Source organism: Drosophila pseudoobscura, chromosome X, assembly GCF_009870125.1.
Source record: "Drosophila pseudoobscura strain MV-25-SWS-2005 chromosome X, UCI_Dpse_MV25, whole genome shotgun sequence".
Taxonomy (NCBI): Eukaryota; Metazoa; Arthropoda; class Insecta; order Diptera; family Drosophilidae; genus Drosophila; species Drosophila pseudoobscura.
In genome coordinates this window covers 5,314,131-5,334,143 of record NC_046683.1, presented here as the reverse complement: position 1 = coordinate 5,334,143, position 20,013 = coordinate 5,314,131, and the positions used below count along the sequence as shown (strand labels likewise).

General features: G+C 48.5%; 6 protein-coding genes across 7 annotated transcripts; 3 read left to right on the top strand and 3 right to left on the bottom strand.

Annotated features, from left to right (window-relative positions):
- Positions 1 to 151: 151 nt before the first annotated feature.
- Positions 152 to 767, top strand: ksh (transmembrane protein 167A-like protein ksh). The gene is made up of 3 exons (XM_001355447.4): positions 152 to 298; positions 359 to 468; positions 528 to 767. The coding sequence occupies exons 1-3, from the start codon at positions 296 to 298 to the stop codon at positions 631 to 633; spliced, it is 219 nt and encodes a 72-aa protein (XP_001355483.3). The 5' UTR covers positions 152 to 295; the 3' UTR covers positions 634 to 767.
- A 451-nt stretch (positions 768 to 1,218) lies between these two features.
- ND-18 (NADH:ubiquinone oxidoreductase subunit 18) lies at positions 1,219 to 1,956 on the bottom strand. The gene is made up of 3 exons (XM_001355448.3): positions 1,910 to 1,956; positions 1,526 to 1,843; positions 1,219 to 1,465 (listed from the first exon to the last, which is right to left on the bottom strand). Exons 1-3 carry the CDS (start codon positions 1,954 to 1,956, stop codon positions 1,285 to 1,287), a joined length of 546 nt encoding a protein of 181 aa, XP_001355484.1. The 3' UTR covers positions 1,219 to 1,284.
- Positions 1,957 to 2,439: 483 nt separating this feature from the next.
- Positions 2,440 to 16,042, top strand: pcm (5'-3' exoribonuclease pacman). 2 transcript variants are annotated; one of them, XM_033382610.1, is made up of 13 exons: positions 2,440 to 2,660; positions 2,731 to 3,825; positions 3,906 to 4,220; positions 4,280 to 4,744; positions 4,803 to 5,071; positions 5,143 to 5,462; positions 5,518 to 6,411; positions 6,564 to 7,438; positions 7,499 to 8,017; positions 8,074 to 8,175; positions 8,234 to 8,323; positions 9,048 to 9,353; positions 15,914 to 16,042. In XM_033382610.1, exons 1-12 carry the CDS (start codon positions 2,586 to 2,588, stop codon positions 9,072 to 9,074), a joined length of 5,046 nt encoding a protein of 1,681 aa, XP_033238501.1. In that variant the 5' UTR covers positions 2,440 to 2,585; the 3' UTR covers positions 9,075 to 9,353; positions 15,914 to 16,042. The 2 variants fall into 2 exon arrangements, with proteins under 2 accessions (XP_033238501.1, XP_033238500.1); XM_033382609.1 differs by lacking the exons at positions 9,048 to 9,353; positions 15,914 to 16,042 and adding an exon at positions 8,400 to 8,629.
- On the bottom strand, positions 9,675 to 14,042 carry LOC4815424 (probable ATP-dependent RNA helicase DHX34). The gene is made up of 7 exons (XM_001355450.4): positions 13,361 to 14,042; positions 12,767 to 13,303; positions 12,331 to 12,701; positions 12,069 to 12,266; positions 11,033 to 11,949; positions 10,742 to 10,974; positions 9,675 to 10,674 (listed from the first exon to the last, which is right to left on the bottom strand). The coding sequence occupies exons 1-7, from the start codon at positions 13,911 to 13,913 to the stop codon at positions 10,112 to 10,114; spliced, it is 3,372 nt and encodes a 1,123-aa protein (XP_001355486.3). The 5' UTR covers positions 13,914 to 14,042; the 3' UTR covers positions 9,675 to 10,111.
- Positions 14,712 to 15,333, bottom strand: mRpS14 (mitochondrial ribosomal protein S14). The gene is made up of 2 exons (XM_002133613.3): positions 15,178 to 15,333; positions 14,712 to 15,115 (listed from the first exon to the last, which is right to left on the bottom strand). The coding sequence occupies exons 1-2, from the start codon at positions 15,238 to 15,240 to the stop codon at positions 14,792 to 14,794; spliced, it is 387 nt and encodes a 128-aa protein (XP_002133649.1). The 5' UTR covers positions 15,241 to 15,333; the 3' UTR covers positions 14,712 to 14,791.
- Positions 15,355 to 20,006, top strand: Naa15-16 (N-alpha-acetyltransferase 15/16). Its single transcript, XM_015185688.2, has 7 exons — positions 15,355 to 15,410; positions 15,914 to 16,096; positions 16,446 to 16,934; positions 17,019 to 17,806; positions 17,979 to 18,406; positions 18,486 to 19,138; positions 19,215 to 20,006. Exons 2-7 carry the CDS (start codon positions 16,040 to 16,042, stop codon positions 19,470 to 19,472), a joined length of 2,673 nt encoding a protein of 890 aa, XP_015041174.2. The 5' UTR covers positions 15,355 to 15,410; positions 15,914 to 16,039; the 3' UTR covers positions 19,473 to 20,006.
- The last annotated feature ends 7 nt before the right edge of the window (positions 20,007 to 20,013 follow it).

Here is a 20,013-nt window from a genome sequence, read left to right as displayed (position 1 = left end):
TCAAAAAGGAGGAAACCTGGAAGGTTACCATTGCCATCGTCACCATTCAATATTGGAGGGAACAACTTCTGTGGGCGATCCGAATAAATATTATGCTATCTGGCATTTCTAAAACAATTTGAACTATTATATCACTAGACCAACTGTTAGATTAAAAGTCCAATGAAGCATTCTGTTCCTTTTATCGACCCAGTTGTTTTATATGGATCACGAACTAGTTCACAAGCATATGTATATGGCACGTCACTAGTTTCCTATTCTGTTGTTAACCATAGATAGCCCATAAATTTGTGCAATGGTTTGGATTCCCATAGTCCTACGTGAAAAACAGTAATCCTGAAATCTTTGTCTTCCCCAGAGTGCCCTGTTTAATTTCCAAAGCTTGCTGTCCGTCATCCTGCTCCTGATCTGCACCTGTGCTTATTTGCGGTCTATGTTCCCCAGCATCATCGACCGGAAAAAGACTGGGTAGGACCCATCAAGCCACCTCTTTCCGTTCAATTACCAAATATATCTCTTCATTTCAGCCTGCTTGGCACGTTTTGGAAGCTGGCGCGCATAGGTGAGCGAAAGTCGCCCTGGGTCGGTGCCGCTTGCCTGTTGATGGCGTTCACTGTTCTCTTCTGGAGTTAACCCTAAGTTTTAGTAATGTCACTGACAAATTCATGGCTTAAACTCAACACTCCGATGTTTTTCATATATGTATAACTGAAATGTACGGATTGTAAATATATGCATGCAAAAACATGCATTGTTTACCACTGGAATTTACTGTAAACTAACGGTGATTGTGACTGATGACTAGCAGTTTCGCTTAAAAGGAGCGTGTGTTGTGGCCGGCAGAAGAATGATTGAGCGGTAAACCAGCAAAGTCGCAGAGGAGTCAGGCTCCACAGCTAGCTGCTTTTGGGTCACCGACGGCTACATTACTCATCGCAGCACGGATTTTGAATAGTGTTCAACTAGGAAGCTCAGCCCTGAATTAGGTTTTGTGTACTGGTGAAACCAGCGCAACTTGCTCAGCGCACACTGATGGATTGCATACGACAGTGCCGGTAATAATAGTACGCTCCACATTCTGAAATCCATCACTCATCCAATCAGTTGTGCTGGTGAACGCGCCCAATGTCTCTTCCCTACGCGTACATCCTTTGGCCCTTCAAGCTTAATTGTGCAAATCATTCAATGGAGAAGCCCAAGAAGGACATTAAGAATCTCAAGGCGTGATTTTTTTGTTCATGTATTTCAACAGTGATAGTTCATCGAGTGATTAAACTGCCCAATCTACTTGGTGGAGACACGTGTGCGCTTGTTCCAGGAAAAGTTGATCCCGTAGTTCTTGACGCGCTCCTTCTTGGGCTTCTCTTCGCCATCGATATACCAACGCCAGCCGTTGCGTTCACAGTAGGTGATGGCTTCGTCTTTAGTTCCGAACTGCACATTTAAATTGGAGAGCGGGTCGCCACTGTGGAAAAAGCAAGACAAATGTGTACTAGGCCACTAAAAGTCTAATCGCGATACTTACGAAGAGGCCCAGCCCATTAGAGGGTTTTCCCATCGCTCCCGATTGTCGAACTCAATTTGCCAAGTGTTAATGTTGTCTGTGCCGCTTTGCATTGCATTCTTAGGTGGTATGTGAATGCGCACACGACGGTCCTTCAGCTGCTCCCCGGGCACTCCGGAAATGGGACCAAGATTTACGGCAGTGGGCACGGTGATCTTTCCACTCAATTTGTTGCGCTGTTCCAACTCCTCAGGACGGGCCAAGGCCGTTTTTAGATCCAATGGAGCAGTATCTTTGGTAGAAGCGCAGCGGGAAGTTGTGATTTTATTGACGTTTAATCTACAGACCAACCAAAACACGAATGGATGGTTAGCATTTCTAAGGTGTGCGACGATTGACACTTACAGCTGAAAGGATGTAGTCCTGCACATTACTTGGCGTATAAGCGACATTTTCGCAGGTAGAATTACGTAAAATTTGGAACAGAAATCAATCGGTTTTGTTTAGTGTGGTCGCTCATGAACGAACGAACGTTCACTGCAGTGAACGAACTAAAACAGTTCCAATTAATCGTTTTTTTTTTCATGTGAAAGATATGGTGGTTTTTTTTTAATTTCAGAGGAAAGATGGCATGAATCTACAACAAGAATTTAGAATCGTTAATATTTTCCGCCATTTACCTAAAGTAGTTGAACTATTTTATTAGAGGGGGCTTAAGTGGGCTACGTTCGGTTTTTCACCATACGAGACGCTATATTGTTTTTGAGGAACCAAAATTGAGGCAAAGTCAAGTATTTAAAATAATTCGATAAAATTATGTGGGCAGGAATATAAAAATCAAGGAATATAGAACTTGAATTCGTCAGTATATTTACAGTGTATTTTTAAAATTAGACGGTGTATTTTGGTATATTTCTGAGGGTCGGACGGTATGTTTGACCGATAAGTCCACGGTCACACCGACCATCACTGACTCCTTGCAAAATTGACAGTGACCAAGGACATCGACATTGCGTAGAATTATAATTCTAATCTGATTGTGATTTTCCTAGTAACAAACAAAAATTTTATTTGAGTTGATATGGGTGTTCCGAAGTTTTTCCGCTATATCAGCGAAAGGTATCCGTGCCTGAGCGAATTGGCGCGCGAGCATAGCGTAAGTTATGGGTCAACGCTGTCCCCCCAACCACGTCATCAGCTGTTTCCTTTCCTTTTCATGCTAACAGATCCCTGAGTTCGACAACCTATACCTGGACATGAATGGCATCGTCCACAACTGCTCCCATCCGGATGACAACAACATACACTTTCACTTGGAGGAGCAGCAGATATTTCAGGACATTTTCAACTATGTGGACAAGCTGTTCTACCTGATTAAGCCACAGAAACTTTTTTTCCTGGCTGTGGATGGTGTTGCCCCGCGGGCCAAAATGAATCAGCAAAGAAGCCGCCGCTTCCGCTCTGCCCGCGAGGCTGAAATGCTGGAGGCCAAGGCGCTGCAAAGAGGAGAACGTCGTGAGCACGAGCGCTTCGATAGTAACTGCATCACTCCAGGCACTGATTTCATGGAGCGGCTGCAACAGGGTCTCCGCTGTTTCCTCAAGACAAAGATCTCCACAGACCCACTCTGGCAGAAGTGCTCTGTGATCCTCAGCGGACAGGAGACGCCCGGCGAGGGTGAACACAAGATTATGGACTACATACGCTATATGAAGGCCCAGCCCAACTTTGACCCCAACACCAGACACTGCTTATACGGCCTGGACGCGGATCTCATCATCCTGGGATTGTGCACACACGAGCTGCACTTTGTGGTTCTACGCGAAGAGGTCAAGTTTGGACGAAATGTAAAGCGGGCTTCCGTAGAGGAGACGCGCTTCTTCCTCTTGCATCTCGGCCTGCTTCGGGAATATCTCGAGCTGGAGTTCCACCAGCTGAACACCGCTCAACATAAGCTAGATGTGGCCCAGCTAATCGACGACTGGGTCCTCATGGGCTTCATGGTCGGCAACGACTTCATTCCTCATCTGCCCTGCCTGCACATCTCCTCCAATGCCCTGCCGCTGTTGTACAAGACGTACATACGCATTTACCATTCCCTTGGTGGCAACATCAACGAGCACGGCAAGCTGAACCTGCAGCGTCTGCAGATCTTCATGACGGCTCTCAGCGAGGTAGAGCTGGAGCAGTACAAGGAGCACGCCGACGATCTAAAGTACGCGAACGGCAATACAGAGGCCTTCGACATAGACGTTGGAGACATAGACTCCTCCAAAGACTACGATTCCGACCTGAAAGCCCTGATCGATGACAGCACACAGGTAGGACCGTCCTTCCCTGAATCCCCTATCAACAGTAGACCCTTGTTTATTATTCCTTGTTTTTTCCGACTCTCTTGAAGCTCTACAATGACGACAGCGATGAGGATCTGAGCGACGAAGAGGCTGGCGTGCTAAAAGACTTCCAAAACTACAAGCGTAACTATTACCGCAACAAGTTCAATCTCAGCTCGCGGCCACCGAATCAGCTGATCGAAGAGTTGGGCCACCACTATGTGACTGCGCTCCAGTGGATCCTGGACTATTATTACCGGGGCGTGCAGTCGTGGGACTGGTACTACCCCTTCCACTATGCCCCCTTCATCAGCGACCTCAACAATATCGCGACTGTCCAGATCAAGTTCCAGCTAGGGACGCCTTTTCTTCCCTTCGAACAGGTTTACGTTGCTCCCCCCCAGTCGTAGTCCAACATTCTCATATACTAATTTCATTTCAGTTGCTTGGTGTTTTGCCGGCGGCCAGTTTCAAGCTCCTTCCCAATGCCTACCACGACCTCATGCTGAAACCGACCAGCCCCTTGGCGGAATTTTACCCCACGGACTTTAAGAGCGATCTCAATGGCAAGAAACACGACTGGGAGGCCGTCGTACTCATACCCTTCATAGACGAGTGCCTACTGCTCAGCGTGATGCGGCCGTGCGAAGCCCATCTGTCGACCGCAGAGAGAGCCCGAAACAGGCACGGACCGATGTACCAGTACGACTACAGTCCCGAGGATGTGGGCTCGATGCCAGCCCTGCCCCCGCTGAAGGCTCTGCAGCACGTGAACTGCACAGAAGTGGCCCGGTGGGCCGGAGAGATTGCCCTGAATCTCCCCCACAGCGTTTGTGTTGAAATGCCGAATGCAGCGCGCCACGTCTTCTTCCCTGGCTTTCCCACTATGAAGCATCTGGCCTTCAATGTAAGTTCAACGTGTATTATTCTGTGTGACAATCAATCCACCGCTCTGGCTTCGTTAGTTTGAGCTGCGCCACGGCCGGGTGAAAGTCTTCGAGCAAGTCAGCCGCAACCAGAATATGGTGCTGATGCCACGAAAGCAAGCGACAGAGGATTCCTTGGAGGCAGTGGCTGCACGCTACTTGGAACAGGTGGTGCACATTGGATGGCCCCATCTTATAATGGCCAAGGTTGTGAAGGTCGCCACGCGTGATCAGTGCATCGACAAGGATGGGAGGTCCTCGAACGAGTCGCGTCGCTTCGATGCGGAGTGCAAGGCGTTGCAAGAACAGTTGAGTGCTGCCTTTCCTGTCAGGTGCTGTCAGGTCCTAATGCCCATGCAATTCGTTCTATTGTACACAGCTTCAGTACGCGTATGGGGATCCAGTTCGAAAACTACGAGGTTCTCGTGTACGCGCGTACCTACGCGGGAAGCTCCGTCGATTTCGGCGCCAAGGGCACCGTGCACATGAAGGATGCCTGGAGCAGCAGTATTACGGAATACCCGGCTCAGGGCGTGGTAGGCGAGCTGTCTGTGAAGAAGAACATGCGCCAGCAGTTCTCCAAAATAGAGCAACTCTTTCCAGCCGGCAGCTTGGTATTTTTCATCGGCAGTCCTTATTACGGCAGCGAGGGCACTGTGCTGGACCCACTGCTCGTCTATAGCTGTGGACGCATCCAGGGTAAGCGTTCTACCGAGTTTGTCCCGCCAAGCTGTAATAACTGAGTGTTTTGTAGTCTGTATTCGGGTTCATCCCGAGCCGAACCTGGACGAGGCGCGTCTAGAGCAGGAGGAACGCGACAAGGACTATATGAACACCTTCGACGTCTGCCGGCAGCTGAACATCAATGGAAGAGCCCTGGGCCGTCTGACCGGCACCTTCTGGGTAGTGCTGGGACCGCGCCGCGAAAAGATGGAGAACGTGGCCAAGCACAACATCGGGCTGCAGCTGAAGTTTCCCCGCCAGAACGAGGAGCGGGCCGGCTACTGCCGTCGCCTGAACAACCAGTGGTTCTACTCCAGCCTAGCCGTCGAGCTCATGCACATGTACTGCGAGCGCTTCCCCGAGGTGGTCAGCTACTTCGCCGTCAGCAACGACAGGAACGAGTACTTTTTCGAACAGGACATTTACCCGGACGCCGTGGGCCAACACCATATCGAGGATCTGGCTAACTGGGTCCGTCAGCAACCGCACATGAAGGTGGATCGCATCTCCTGTGGCTCCAAGACAGTGTGCAAGGAGACCGTGGAACTGCTGATGGGCGCCGTCGAGGAGCTGCGTTCGATGCCCGTGAAGGATGTAAAGCTCCAGGTGAAGCCCCACCTCCTCATCAAGCCAAATGTCACACTGCCCGATGTGTATAAGTCGCGTCGCCCAGTGCGCCTGTTCGATCGCGTCGTCATCGTCCGCACCATCTACATGGTGCCGGTTGGCATCAAGGGCACCGTCATCGGCGTCCACCCCGTCACCGACCCCAATCCTGTGCGACTAGAGTGCGTTCATGCCGTGGACACCTTCTGCGAGGTGCTCTTCGACAAGGCCGTTCCCAACTGCAACGACATCCACGGCATAGCCGAGGAGCGTGTTTACAAGATACCAGAAAATGCCCTCGTAGTGATTTGTTTGAATGGTGAGTAGTTCGGCGTAGCTCCCTTTCCTTTACCCAAAATTTCGATTTCAATTTCGATAGCCATAGCCATAGCCATAGCACTTTCTCCCCCTCGTTTCACTTCTTACACACGGATATCGATGTCTGCTAATCCCCCAAATTCTCTCGCTTAGAAAATGGACAAAACCAGCAGTCAGGCTTGCAGTTTGAGAAAACGCGCCAGAGCTATCATCAACCCAACCAAACGAATGCCCCGCGCATGGAGAAGCGAGAGAAGCAGAATCGGCAGCAACAGCAGCAGCCGCAGCAACAGCAACAGCAGCAGCAGCAGCAGCAGCATCAGCCACAAAAGCAGCAGCAGCAACAAAAGCAGCAAAAGCAACAGCAGCAACAGCAGCATGTGCAGCAGCAACAAAATCAGCAGCACCAGCAACAGCAAAAGCAACAGCAACAGCACCAGCAACAGCACCAGCAACAGCAGCAGCAACAGCAGCATGTGCAGCAGCAACAAAACTATCAGCAACAGCAGCATCTGCAGCAGCAGTATCTTCAGCAGCTACAGCAACAACAGGAGCAGCAGCAACAGCAGCAGCATAAACAGCTGCTGGAAACCAACGGCCGGTACCTTACGGCAGCAGGGAAGGCCTGGGATGAAATCACGATGAAAACGGAGATATCCGATGATTTTGTCAAGCCGCGTTCCGTCCTCCCGGGTAGATCTAACCAGCCCATCACAACTCAAGCACTGTCGCAGCATCACCATTCTGCATTGCCAACTAACTCATACCTGGAGGACGCACAGGAAAGTTGGCACCAGAGTTCTGCTCGACACCAGGGAGGCAATGTTGGCGCAGCCCCAATACCGACCACAATATCGCCAGCGCTCGTGGTGTCGGATAAACAGACTCTGGCTCTCAAGTCGCTGCTGGGCATGAATAAAGAGCAGCAGCCACTTGATCAAGTAACTCTTACATCCTTGCAGCAGCAGCAGCAGCCGCCGAAATCTCAGTCGCAAATAGTTCAGCGACCCATGCCTGGACAAATGCCTGTGAGTCAGTTGTGTGTGGATGAATTATTTTCCAATTTCAACCTCCTTATTTTGACCCAGAAACTGCCGCAGCCTCCGGTCTTTTGGCAGAAGGAGGCTCAACAGCAAGCACAGCAAGCACAGCAGGCACAACAAGCACAACAAGCGCAACAGGCCATCCACATTCAGACCCAACAGTGGTTCAGGTCTATGCAGACACAGGAGGTAGATCTTCATCAGGGCCTCCCACGGCAGCGGTCTAATCCACCACAGTCACAATACCGGCACTTCCAGCAGATGCCACCCCCCCACTCTTATCAAATGCCCTACAAAAACGGAAACCAATCATCCTATAACAACTCGCAGGAGCATGAAGTCTACAACAACAACAACACTCGGACAACACTGGAGCAGCAGCACCAACAGTATCAGACACAGTATCCCCAGCATACCCAGTATCCCCAACATCCCCACCAACAGCAGGATATAGCCAGTAGCAGACCTCGTTACTCGTCCATACAGGACTTTGTGCCCATACAGGCATATCGTCCCAAGGTATCGCAGCGCTCTCAGCCAATTGGGCAAATAGAGACGGAGACGGTGAGTTAATCGAACAAACTCTCTTCGGTAATTCAATGTATCATATTCTTTCATAGCCGTCGTCAACAACAGCCGGAGAAATGAACTCCCGCCCTAGTCATCAGGAAGAAGTACCAAACGAAGCGACTGTCGAACTCATGCAGACACTGAATATTCAGGTAAGAGTCAGAGCAATCCATGGACGAAATCTCAATAATGTGATTCCCTTTGCTCCAGCCATCGACATCACAAGCTGAACGTAGCACCGCCGTAGCTGCGAAGGTCGAAGCTGATGCCGATCCAGGTCCAGGATCCACTCCAGCCCAGGTAGGTGGAACCCCTTGAAGGCTGTTTCGCTCACTCAACCTCGCTCTGTGTATCTCTCTCTCTTCTTTTTGTGCAGTTAAAGGCGAGGAAACAGCGAGTGCCTCGCATTGGTGCAAAATTCGACTTGGATTACATTATCCATTGAGCTCAAAATCCGAACATAAAGAAGACTTAGAAGTGACAGGCAGCTCACACAAATAAACTATCATAAATTTTAAAGCGTGTATATAGCCACTTATACATTTTGTTATCATCTTACATCACATAAATAAACTCAAAGAGCCTACATTCTTCTTTAAAACAAAACTCCCCTCAGCTAAGTTGATTTTTCTTCGGTTTCATGCATCACCAGTACCATATACCCTCGAAAATGGTATTTAAAGCAAGCATGGCGCTGGGCCCAAGAAATGTGCTAGTCTTTTACTTTTATTACGTTGTGAACCGCCGCAAAGGCCGCTGCTCTACCTTATACCGGGTACTCAGTCAGTATGGCACCTCTTCGCTACAGGGCGCACACTGCACGATGAGAGTGTGTGTGTGAGAGAGAGAGAGATCAGAATGAGTAAGCGCATGGAGAGGTAGCGTAAGTGTCAGTGAAGGAACCAATTGATTGCCCTAAATAGACTAATTTCATCAAGAATTTAGTGGGCATCGCTGAAAAGTCCGCTAAGCTTGAAGAAAACCATCAAAAATAAAGTGAAAATACAAATTTATTCATTTTCAGAGCCTTCACTGGATCGGTACTCCTTGAACGATGGTTTGGATGGGGTTCCTTGGTGCGCTTAGTTGGTTTGGCTGGTGTTGCCTTTCGTCCACGCCTTTTCTGGGGAGTAACAGATGCCTGCATATGTGGTATGTGAGCCGCTCCCTTCAAAGAATAAGTGCATTTAGTAGAAGTAAACAAGGAGCTTTGCAGCGGCTTTCTTCCACGATTGGAAGTATTTGGAGTATTCGCTTGCGAGGAGAACCAATTTCTTCCAAAAGAAGAATGATGCTGATGTTAATGGTGTCGAACAACTCTTCTGCTGTGGTAAGTACATCCTCCTAATGTTCCAAGCACGACGAGTGATCCTTTTCGTCAAAACGGGGAATGCCATATGCCTCAGCAGTCCCTTTGGCAGGTTTCTTGTCCTCTAAGCAACACGCGAATGGCCAGGGTGCCCACATAACCAGAAATTACACCCACTGTTCGAAGGACCAACAAATTATGTGATGTATACATTTTAGTTAAGCACGACGATGCCACAAAGTAAAACACCTTTTTTGTAGAGCTTGAGAAACGATGTCATCGATGATGGTGTGTACACTGCAAAAACATCTCAAGCCTCAATGTTTTTAGATTACAACAAAATACTCTTTTTGAAAACACTTTACTCTGTTTTTAACAACAATTTGTTATATGAATATTACTTTTATACCCTTAATGGGTTCATTTCAAGAGAAAATTCGAAAAACATCGATGGCTTATCGCAGATGTGCGTTGTCGTATGATTGTCCTCTACAATTTTGGACATCTAAGCCACAGTCTTCAGTAATAAACTTGAATGTTTGATTCGCTAAACCAGTATGGCCTTTTAACTGTAGAATATTTATAAACCTTTCAGCATTTTTTCTGTTTGCAGGGACCCCTTTGAATAGGGGGCCCCCGGCAGTAGACAATATCTCCTTGAGGTTAGTCCATCCCTGAGAGATAAGGGATTTATGGCTAGCAAGACGAGTTTTGTCTCGGTTTACTGATTGTACAGATTGTAGTACAGGCTGGATCTTCGTGCATAGCTATGGCTAACACTATTTTCTGTCTTTTCCACACTGCCGTCGATGGCGTAGAATGTCGATCGGCAAACAAATATTCAAATGGCGTTTGCAGCTCTCACAGAAATAGTTCCCAGAGTTAGAGCTGTTAGAGCGAGCTGTGGGTGGCTGCTGTACGGGAACTGGGCTGGCCGGTCGCACTTTCTTGCACTCTTGACGGTGCACCAGCTGTTCGAGCATATCACACTTTTCCAGCTGAAAGTCGCACTTTGAGCACTGCCAGGCCCGTGCCTGGAGGGCCGCTTGCATAGCCAGAGTCCACGGCTGGTCCGCCACACAGCCGTACACAACGTTTTCGGAGACGTTGATGCCACCCTTCGTCATGTTGGGACTCGGAGGATAGTCGATGTCGAAGGGATTTCCCTGCAGCTTTTCAAGGAGCGGCATTGGAGTCTCGTGTGTGTAGAGCCTCTTGAGATCAGCTGGCAGCAGTCGACTAACGGCGTACGGCACATCCAGTCCCATGAAGTCGATAAGCTCGTGCCAGAGCGTGATGTTTTTGGAAGTAACAGCTGGAGCCTTCTCGCTGGCGTTGAGCTCTAAAAAAGATTCGATTAACGTGAAAATAAAAGCAATCACTGGTTCTCCCCAGGAGGGGCCACGCACCATCAAGCTTGCTATAGAGCAGGCTGCTCCAACGGCGCCGCAGCTTGATGGCTCGGCACAGCAGCTTCATCCCGCTGTCGGGCACAGGGAAGTCCAGGCAGAGCCAGCCGTCAAAGACCATCTGTGTCAGGTCTGCGTTCGTATCGATCGCGAAGCCAAATAGGAGAAGCGTGTGGGCCACTGGAAGCCGAATGCAGCTCATCAGGTATGGCTTTGCTGTCTCTAGTAGCGACCTGCAAGTGACTGGTTGTATTGTGTTTATTTTCTCGGGCGTCGTTGCCGGTTAATTACTGATAGCACAGCAGCTGATGGCGCTCACTGAGTGGATGCTTTGGTGTGTAGTAGGCCGGCTTCGGTATTAGGTCACTTTCGGCGAGCTTGAGGCACTCGTAGTACTTGGCGAAGTGCGAGTTCGGATGCAAGGAGATGAATGGCTTCATTCGAGTGTGAAAGAACTGTTGGCCCCCTCCCTTGCAGTAGTTGAACTCATCACTAATGGCCAGCTGCGGGTAGAAGCCGCTTACCAGTAGCAGCTTCAGCAAGACCACGTCCCTGTTGCGTTCCAGACGCGCCGAGCGCTCAAGTAGGGCGAGCTGGCGGGCATCGTGCCGCAGGCGAAAGTCCACGTCGCGCACGTCCTCGTAGTTCTCATCTGGCTCCTCGTACTGCCCTCCGCTGTGCTGGTGTTTTAGTAGCTTGGGGTGTCGGGGCTGCTCAAACCGCTGGCGCCGTTTGAGAGCCTTCAGTTGGCGCACTTCTCCGTGACGGCTGGCTCTTTCGGCACTGGTCAGCGCGCCGGAAGTGCTGGGTGGAGCCATGTTACAGCTCTCCAAGATGCGCTGGAACTGCTGGCGCATCTTGCTGACCTCGTAGAATCGTTGCTCCTCGATGCCTCGACGATGGCACCATTTCCTGGTGTTCTCCCGGGCCATTTTCAGCTGCAGCCACTCGCGGTAGGCGTTCATCAGGGTGAAGAGGTCTCCCTGAGTGGATTCCAGACTCTGGCGCTCCCGTTCGCAGTGCGCGTCCGTGTAAGCACGGCTGGTAAGCGGATTTTGTACGCTGAGCATGGCGGCCAGGGTCAACAGCTGATCCACCTCCGGGAACACGCATCCCATGAGCAGCATTTTGCCAATGGACAGCTCCACTGGCAGGTTGCTCAACGAGCTGCCCAAAGGCGTGATCTTCTCCTCCATGCTAACGGCGCCCTGGTGGATGGTGGATAGACACAAGATATAAGCATACATATATTTCCTCCTATTTTGATTGGGTAGTGACCCCAAAAGGTCACACTAGAATAAGTTTGGTCAGATATAAGGAGGCTTACATGCTGCTTTAGTGCCAGAATGGTCTGTTCGATGCGCTCTGATTCCGGAGGCTCAATGAAGGGAAAGGCCCTGACGTCGGGCAGTCCCATGGATACCATTTGCAGCAACATTGTGTCCAGAGGGACGCGGTAGATTTCTGGAGTGGGATATGCCTCGAACGCATCGAACTGCTGCTGCGAGTAGAGACGAAAACAAAACTGGAAGAACAGAAAGTAAGGATGACACCTGGGACTAGACCTGTGGGTCGACTATTGAACTTACACCCGGCCCTGTGCGACCTGCGCGACCCTTGCGCTGTTCTGCCGATGATTTGGACACCCAAAACTCCTTCAGGCGTTGTCCCTTGCAGACTGCGTCGTAGCTTATCTCTTTGACCTTTCCAGAATCGACAACAAACCGCACACCGTCCACAGTCAGTGAAGTCTCGGCAATATTCGTCGATACGATGCACTTGCGCGAGCCTTCGGGTGCATAGTCGAACACTTTGTCCTGCTCGGCCAGTGCCAGTCCACTGTGAAGTGGCAGGACGAGCCAGTGCGTTTGCTGGGCGGCGTACTCCTTTATGGCCTCACATACGGTGTCGATCTCGTTAACGCCACTAACAAAGATGAGGACATCCCCGCGTTGGCTGGCTGAAAGTGAAAGTCGAAGGTACCAATTGTATATAATCGTTAATTATATGGTTTGAAAGGCTTACAGGGATATTGCTGGTCGATCAGGTTAAGGACTTGCACGAACGGAGCTGGGTCCATGCGCGTTCCCTGCGAACGATTAGACCTCGCCGTGGCTTGGCCGGCTTTCATCTCCAACGCTGGGGGTGGCATGTAGCGCAATTTTATGGGAAACAAGCGTCCCGGCACCTGCAGAAACCGTGCCCCCTCCTCTTTAAAGTAACATTGGAACAGTTCCACGTTGATGGTGGCCGACATAAGGATAAGTTTCAGTTGCGGCTTGCTCCGCAACAGACATTTGCTTACACCTAGCAGGAAATCACCAAACAGATTCCGCTCGTGTATCTCGTCCAGAATGAGCACGTCATAGTCATCTAGGCTAGAAGAAACCGCAAGTTGGCGAAGTAACAGGCCTTCCGTGATGAACAGAATGTTCGTGTGCTGTGTTTTTCTTCTCTCAAATCGGATCTGGAAGCCCACCTTACTGCCGTAGTCTTCTAGCAGTTCATGAGCCACTCGCTTCGACAGCGACACGCATGCCAAGCGGCGCGGTTGAGTGCACGCTGAAAAGTTATCAAAAGCAATTAGCTTGGCTAATGGGATGGTGTCAGAACACTTACCTATGCTGCGGTACCCAAAATCATAGAGGAACTGCGGCACTTGTGTGGATTTTCCACATCCAGTGTCGCCGGCGATAATGACCACACGGGACGAGTCCATGGCCGCACGCAAATCATCCTTGAAGCGGGTAATTGGTAAATTTCGCTGCGCCTGGCGTAATTTCTTAATACGTTTAAACTTCTCTTTCTGCTTAAAGTCTAGGTAGATAAGCAGTATCTGCTGGAACTGCGCCTGCACCTCGCTAACGTTATCTTGTTCTTGGCGCAGGGCGGACTCATCCAGTTGAATGGACAGGTGCTTGCTCCTGTGATATGGCTGTGCTCTTTCCAGCTCTGGCTTCTGCAAAACTTGCGGGAGTACTGGCTGGCCCATACTGCGCAACATGCACTCATATTTGTTTACAAATTTCCAGAAGTCGGCCTCGTTCTCGACAAAACTTAGCTGCTGACGGCTTTTGACTTTCAGAACGCCATTGAGCTCAGCCTTTAGCTCCAAAAAACTAAACTCCACTAGATTGAACACTCCCCGCGATTTACTTGATTTCTTTGACATAGCTGATCCAACCGGTGAACATTGTCATCAATAGCTGTATGAAATTAGCCTGGTAAATTTCGTGCGAAGAGCGAGATAGCATCATAGACAAAACGTAAACATTAGTTTTCGTAGCCGGCTCAGATAAGCAAAATAAATATCCGATTAATACTGGAAAGGCAACCGATACATACTAGAAAAGCAAGGATGGTATTTGGCTATGAACGAAGAAACCCCGCGAAGATTGGGTAAATCTATACCTGGGGAAAAGAAATGCAATAAAAATGATTGTTGTTGTCTCTATATCTATTTATATAAATGTGATCCGTTGATTTTTAAAAAAACGTCATGACTCGACATTAATTTTCAGTCCCAGGGTGGTTTTAGGCTATATATAAAATGCTATAAGCATCAAGAGTAGTAGCGGGGGACGGATATGGTGGGAAATCGGCAGCGGCAGGAATATTAGGTGATCCGTTACGGAAACCAAAAAAATATTGCATACCCATAAGTATTGCCAAATTAAACTGATAGTTGTCTTTGTAAATTGTAGAATGAGAACAGGGTATACAACTATAATATCCATATAAATTAAATTTATCATCGTAATTGCATTTATCTAGCCGGCTGGAAATATAAATCGGAATTCTTTTTCGATCTGAGTACTAGTCGGCAGACAAACAGTAGCCACTATTTTAGGCGCCCAAAAACAGGGATGATTTCTTATCGTTTCTATAGGAATATCATCCCAGTTTTCGCTAGCGATAAGTGTATCGCGTTTGAGTACTGGAGTGTAACTTGAAGTACAACCACTATACGTTTACGGATCTTATGTATGTATTTATTGGTTTTTGTGTAAATTGTTAACATAAACAAAGAATATTGTATTGATTTAGACTCTACCACATGGCACGCTGCACACCGGATAGCTTGTTATAGTCCGCCAAATGGCGCCATACAATTCTGCTGAGGCGATATTTGTGGACAACTCCGCGCGGCCGTGACGTAAGTGCGCAACGTTCCCGAACACGGACCAATGATGAGTCGCGTGGAAAAGCAGCAATCTCCGCATCGGCCACTTCCCTCAGCTCAATGGGCAGTATGTCATTCTTCCGAAGTGAATTAACTCGAAGCCTCTCCTTGGCATGCTCTTGCACGCACTTGCGGCGCTTGACATCACGGATCATCTTCCAGTCGGCATACTTTGTTCGCACTTGCTGTAACTATGGGTTAACCACAAACCAATGTCAGTAAAGTTTAAAGATTGACATTGATATAAACTTACGCCAAATCCAGCTAATTTCCCAGCTTGGCAAGCGAAACCACCAATTCTGGCCAGAGAATTCATGCTGCTGCTGTTAATTTCTGGTTTCTTCACACAAGGCTTAGGTCATATCGATATTTTTCAGCTAAGTTATCGATATACGCATGACGACAGCTGATGCCGTTTCCTATGGTGAATGGCTCATTGCTGCTGACATTTTTTGTGTTTAATTGTGTTTTTGTTTCGAATTCAATGTGAGCAAAGAGAAAGCGGGTATATTTTAAGTCATATATTTTGTTTGCCGGTTTCATGAAATTCATGGTATAGGCTAATTTTAATTAATAACCCAACGTTTTACATAACAAGTTTTGCGGCTATTGCTTCTTCTTGTTACTTCACCCCCATAGTTTATTGCGTTAAATTGTCTTTACAAAAGGGATAGATGCCGTAAAGCTGGTTTGTTTTCTTAAGGTAGCGTGATGTTTAAGATTTGAGCCGCTGCAGCTGAAAGTTAATTGATAATTCCGAGATTCATGCGAAGTCGAATCACCGTCACCTTGTTCATTGTCATTCACGGGGAAACGCGCCCACGTCGCGTGCATGTGTATTGTTCTAGTTCCTGGTGTGTTGCTGTCTCACCGTCAAGTTAGAAAATTTGCTCGTGCTAGCAAACGTTTTTTTTTCGCGGTGTGTGCTTATTTTTGGTGTGTGAAAATTTTTGACATTATTAACCGATTCGTTCATTTCTTTCACGCAGCTCCCGCAGAACTCGCAGTCGGCAGCCGCGTCCAAGCATTTTCATTGCCAACAACAAAGCTCACGCAGCTCAGTTCGGTGTAAAGGCAAGACAACCGTCAGCAGCTGAAGAAGAAGCATTGCAGAGATGCCTTCCAGTGATCCACTGCCGCCCAAGGAGGGTGCGCTTTTCCGAAAGCTACTAGTAAGTTGTACAAATATTTTTTCCGCCCACTTGCCAGTGGAAAAATTCCTTGCCGGCTTCCGACTGCAGCGCTCGCCATCAACATCCATGTGCTTTTTTTTATGGCGTGCCTATTTTAGGCACTGCTGCAGAAATAGCCCAAGCTGAAACCCAACCAGCTACATTCCCAACTTGGAATTGCGAACTCTTGAATCCGCAGCTTATATTGAACTACGTTTGGTTGTTTGGGGTTTTCGTCGGTCGCATAACCTCAAACTTTTTCGTTGGGCGGGATGTATAAAATGTTATTGACTAGTGAACCAATGCTGCGGCTCTACTATTTGCCTTTTTTCTCTACTCCTCTACACAGAAATGCTACGAGCTAAAGCAGTACAAAAATGGCCTCAAGCTGGCAAAGCAGATACTATCCAACCCCAAGTACATGGAACACGGGGAGACACTGGCGATGAAAGGTCTCACTCTGAACGGACTGGGGAGACGTGAAGAGGCATACAAGTATGTGCGTTTGGGTCTGCGCAATGATCTACGCTCTCATGTCTGCTGGCATGTCTATGGCCTTCTCCAGAGGAGTGATAAGAAATATGACGAGGCTATTAAGTGCTACCGCAATGCCCTTAAGTGGGAAAAGGACAATCTGCAGATTCTGAAGGATCTGTCGCTGCTTCAGATACAAATGCGCGATCTGGAGGGGTACAAGGAGACCCGTCATCATCTGTTCACGTTGCGGCCTTCTCAACACGCTTCCTGGATTGGGTTTGCCATGAGCTATCATCTACTAAGAGACTACGAAATGGCCAACAACATACTGGAAACGTTTAGCCAGTCCCAGACATCGATTGTATGTAGCAGAAAGCAACCTCTTAATTCCATTCTTATAATCTGTTTCCCAATTTCCACCTTTTCCATCTCACTCCACTGGCAGGAGGCGCACGACTATCGCCATTCAGAGCTGCTTCTTTACCAGAACCAGATACTCATCGAATCATCGCGCCTGGAGCAGGCCCTCGACCATTTGATCAAGTACAACGCACAGATTGTGGATAAGTTGGCCGTGCGCGAGACAATGGGCGATTTATACATTAAGCTACGGCAGCATGATTTGGCGGTGCCCATCTTTGAATCGTTGATTCGTCGCAATCCCGAAAATGTCCTCTACTACGAACAGTACCTGTCCGCTCGGCAGGTTTCAGAGTCTAGCGCTGTGGTGGCCGTTTACCGTGAGTTCCAGGAGAAGTATCCACGCGCGCTCTGCCCCCGCCGTTTGCCGTTGAACGTTGCCAGTGGCTCGGAGTTCCGTACGGTAGCTGACGAGTACTTGCGTCGCGGCCTCCGAAAGGGCATTCCACCGCTTTTCGTTAACGTGCGCACCCTGCACCAGGAGTCAGAGAAAGCGACTGTTATTGAGAAACTCACGCTGGACTACTTTGAGAATCTGACACGCTCTGGCCACTTCTCTCGCGAGGACGCCGATGCTGGGGCGGCCGTTGAGCCAGCCTCTGCGCTTGTATGGACGGCTCTGTTTCTGGCGCAGCACTACGACTACATGCGGGACACAGATCGCGCTCTGGACTACATTAATGTCGCCATCGACCACACGCCTACTTTGATCGAACTTCTTATAACTAAGGGACGTATTTTCAAGCATGCCGGCGATGCCGTTGAAGCCTACGTCTGGCTGGAGGAGGCTCAGAGTATGGATACAGCCGATCGGTAGGAATCTCAATCACAATCGTAGACAAATTCCAAGTGAAATGCGATACTGAAAAAAGCGATTTGCTTGCAGTTTGTACCGAGAAATTGATTACTCTCCCATAATATTTACATACTCATATAACTATCCTCCTTGATAATGTTACTTATCATTTCATTTTATTTTAATTAGCTACATCAATTCAAAATGCGCCAAGTACATGCTGCGCGCTAACCTGGTGCAGGAGGCGGAGGAGATTTGTGCGAAATTCACTCGAGAGGGTGTCTCTGCAATGGATAATCTGAATGAGATGCAGTGCATGTGGTTCCAAACGGAGTGTGCGTTAGCTTACCAGCGCATGGGTCGCTGGGGCGAGTCGTTGAAAAAGTGCCACGAAGTAGAGCGTCACTTTGCCGAGATAGTCGAGGATCAGTTTGACTTTCATACATATTGCATGCGCAAGATGACGCTTCGGGCATACGTGGGCCTGTTGCGGCTGGAGGATGTCCTGCGCCAGCATCCGTTCTACTTCAAGGCTTCAAAGTGCGCCATTGAGGTGTACCTACATTTATATGATAAACCTCTCAAGTCGGAAGCGGCTATTGAAGAGATTGGCATTGGTATGTTAACACTGTTCGAGTTGTAATGCCAGGTAGTGATTTTTGTTTTTGAATAACATGTTTCTCTGTTCTGCAACAGAAAACCTTCCTCCGTCTGAGTTGAAGAAGCTGCGCAGCAAACAGCGCAAGGCAAAAAAGAAAGCCGAGCTTGAAAGCGCGCAGGCCGCGCAAGCACAAGTGAAGCGCGAGCAACACCAGAAGTCCAAGCAGCAGGCTAGCCAGGAAACCGACCCTGATGCGCCGCAACTGGACGAGCTCGTGGCAGAGAAGTTGGAGCGGACGGACGAACCCTTAGAAAGGGCCATTGACTTCCTAAAGCCGTTGCAGCAGCTAGCCAAAGAACGCATTGAGACGCATTTACTGGCCTTCGAGGTGTACTATCGTAAAAATAAGCCGTTATTGATGCTTCAGTCGATACAGCGTGCCCGTGCCGTCAATTCAGCGCACCCTGAGGTCCACAGCTGCATTATTCGCTTCATGAAGTCGCTGTCCAGCGCTCTTAAACAACAGCGGTTCAACGAAAACGTCCAGCAGGTGCTTGACAAGGCTACCAAAGAACTGATAGGCAGCAAGACGCTCCAGCAGCTCAACGATGAATTCATTGCCAAGCACAACGCATCCATACTGCACTTGTACGAGGGGGCTCGTAGTCTCTACGAGCTAGATCCTAGTAAAAAGGATACCGCTATCAAGCTGGTCACCAACTTCAATCCGAACAAGCTGCGCTTAGAGGTAATATTCGGTGGCACCGAACCCAAGAATACTAATACTGGTGATACTAATGGCACTAATTTTTTCAATTCCACAGGAGGCCATCAAAGTCTACACCGCGCTGCGGGATGGGGATGTGTTTGGGGAGTGTGAGGAGGAGGCTGCTGCATATCAGCAAGCGTGTCAACAACGTTTCCAGTACGCTCGCATCTTTCGCAATATAGAGGAACTAGAGGCGCAGCTACAAGAGAAAGAGGCAGCCAAGTTACGCGCTGAGGAGGAACAGCTCCAATTGAATCATGTCGATTCCAGTGAAGCGATCTCCGTTTCGGCCACTGCAGTGACAGCGTCTTAAGACAAACAAGACTGCTACATTACAAAAACAACCACAACCACAACCACAGCATCAACACCAGAAATTGCAACACAAGTAACTAAAGAAAACCCTTCAAACAGAAATGAGCTGAACTCTATAAAAAACAGCAACTACAATAAAAATCAATATTAACGAAATACAAACCTCTAAAAATCGTGAGCTAATCGAAACCAACTTCTGAGCGAACATGAAATAGATCTAATGTAGAAATTCAGTGGTGGGGCGAGCTGCGACAAGGTGGGATCGCGCTCCATTTATATGTATGTATGTAGTCACGCCTAGCCGATCGGTAGCACCTGAACACATCAATCAATTCACACACCCGACTCACAGACAGCAAGTGTTTTAGCAACAATATAGAACAACTGCAACTGCTGGCGGAAAGATATGCGGGTGTCGTATATCTCTTCCTGCATCGTGAACATACTCGTATGTAGGTATACCATACCATACCATAATGTGAACAACTACTGCTTGTTTCTTTTTAAATACATTTATTTTTACTATTTTTAACATGCGC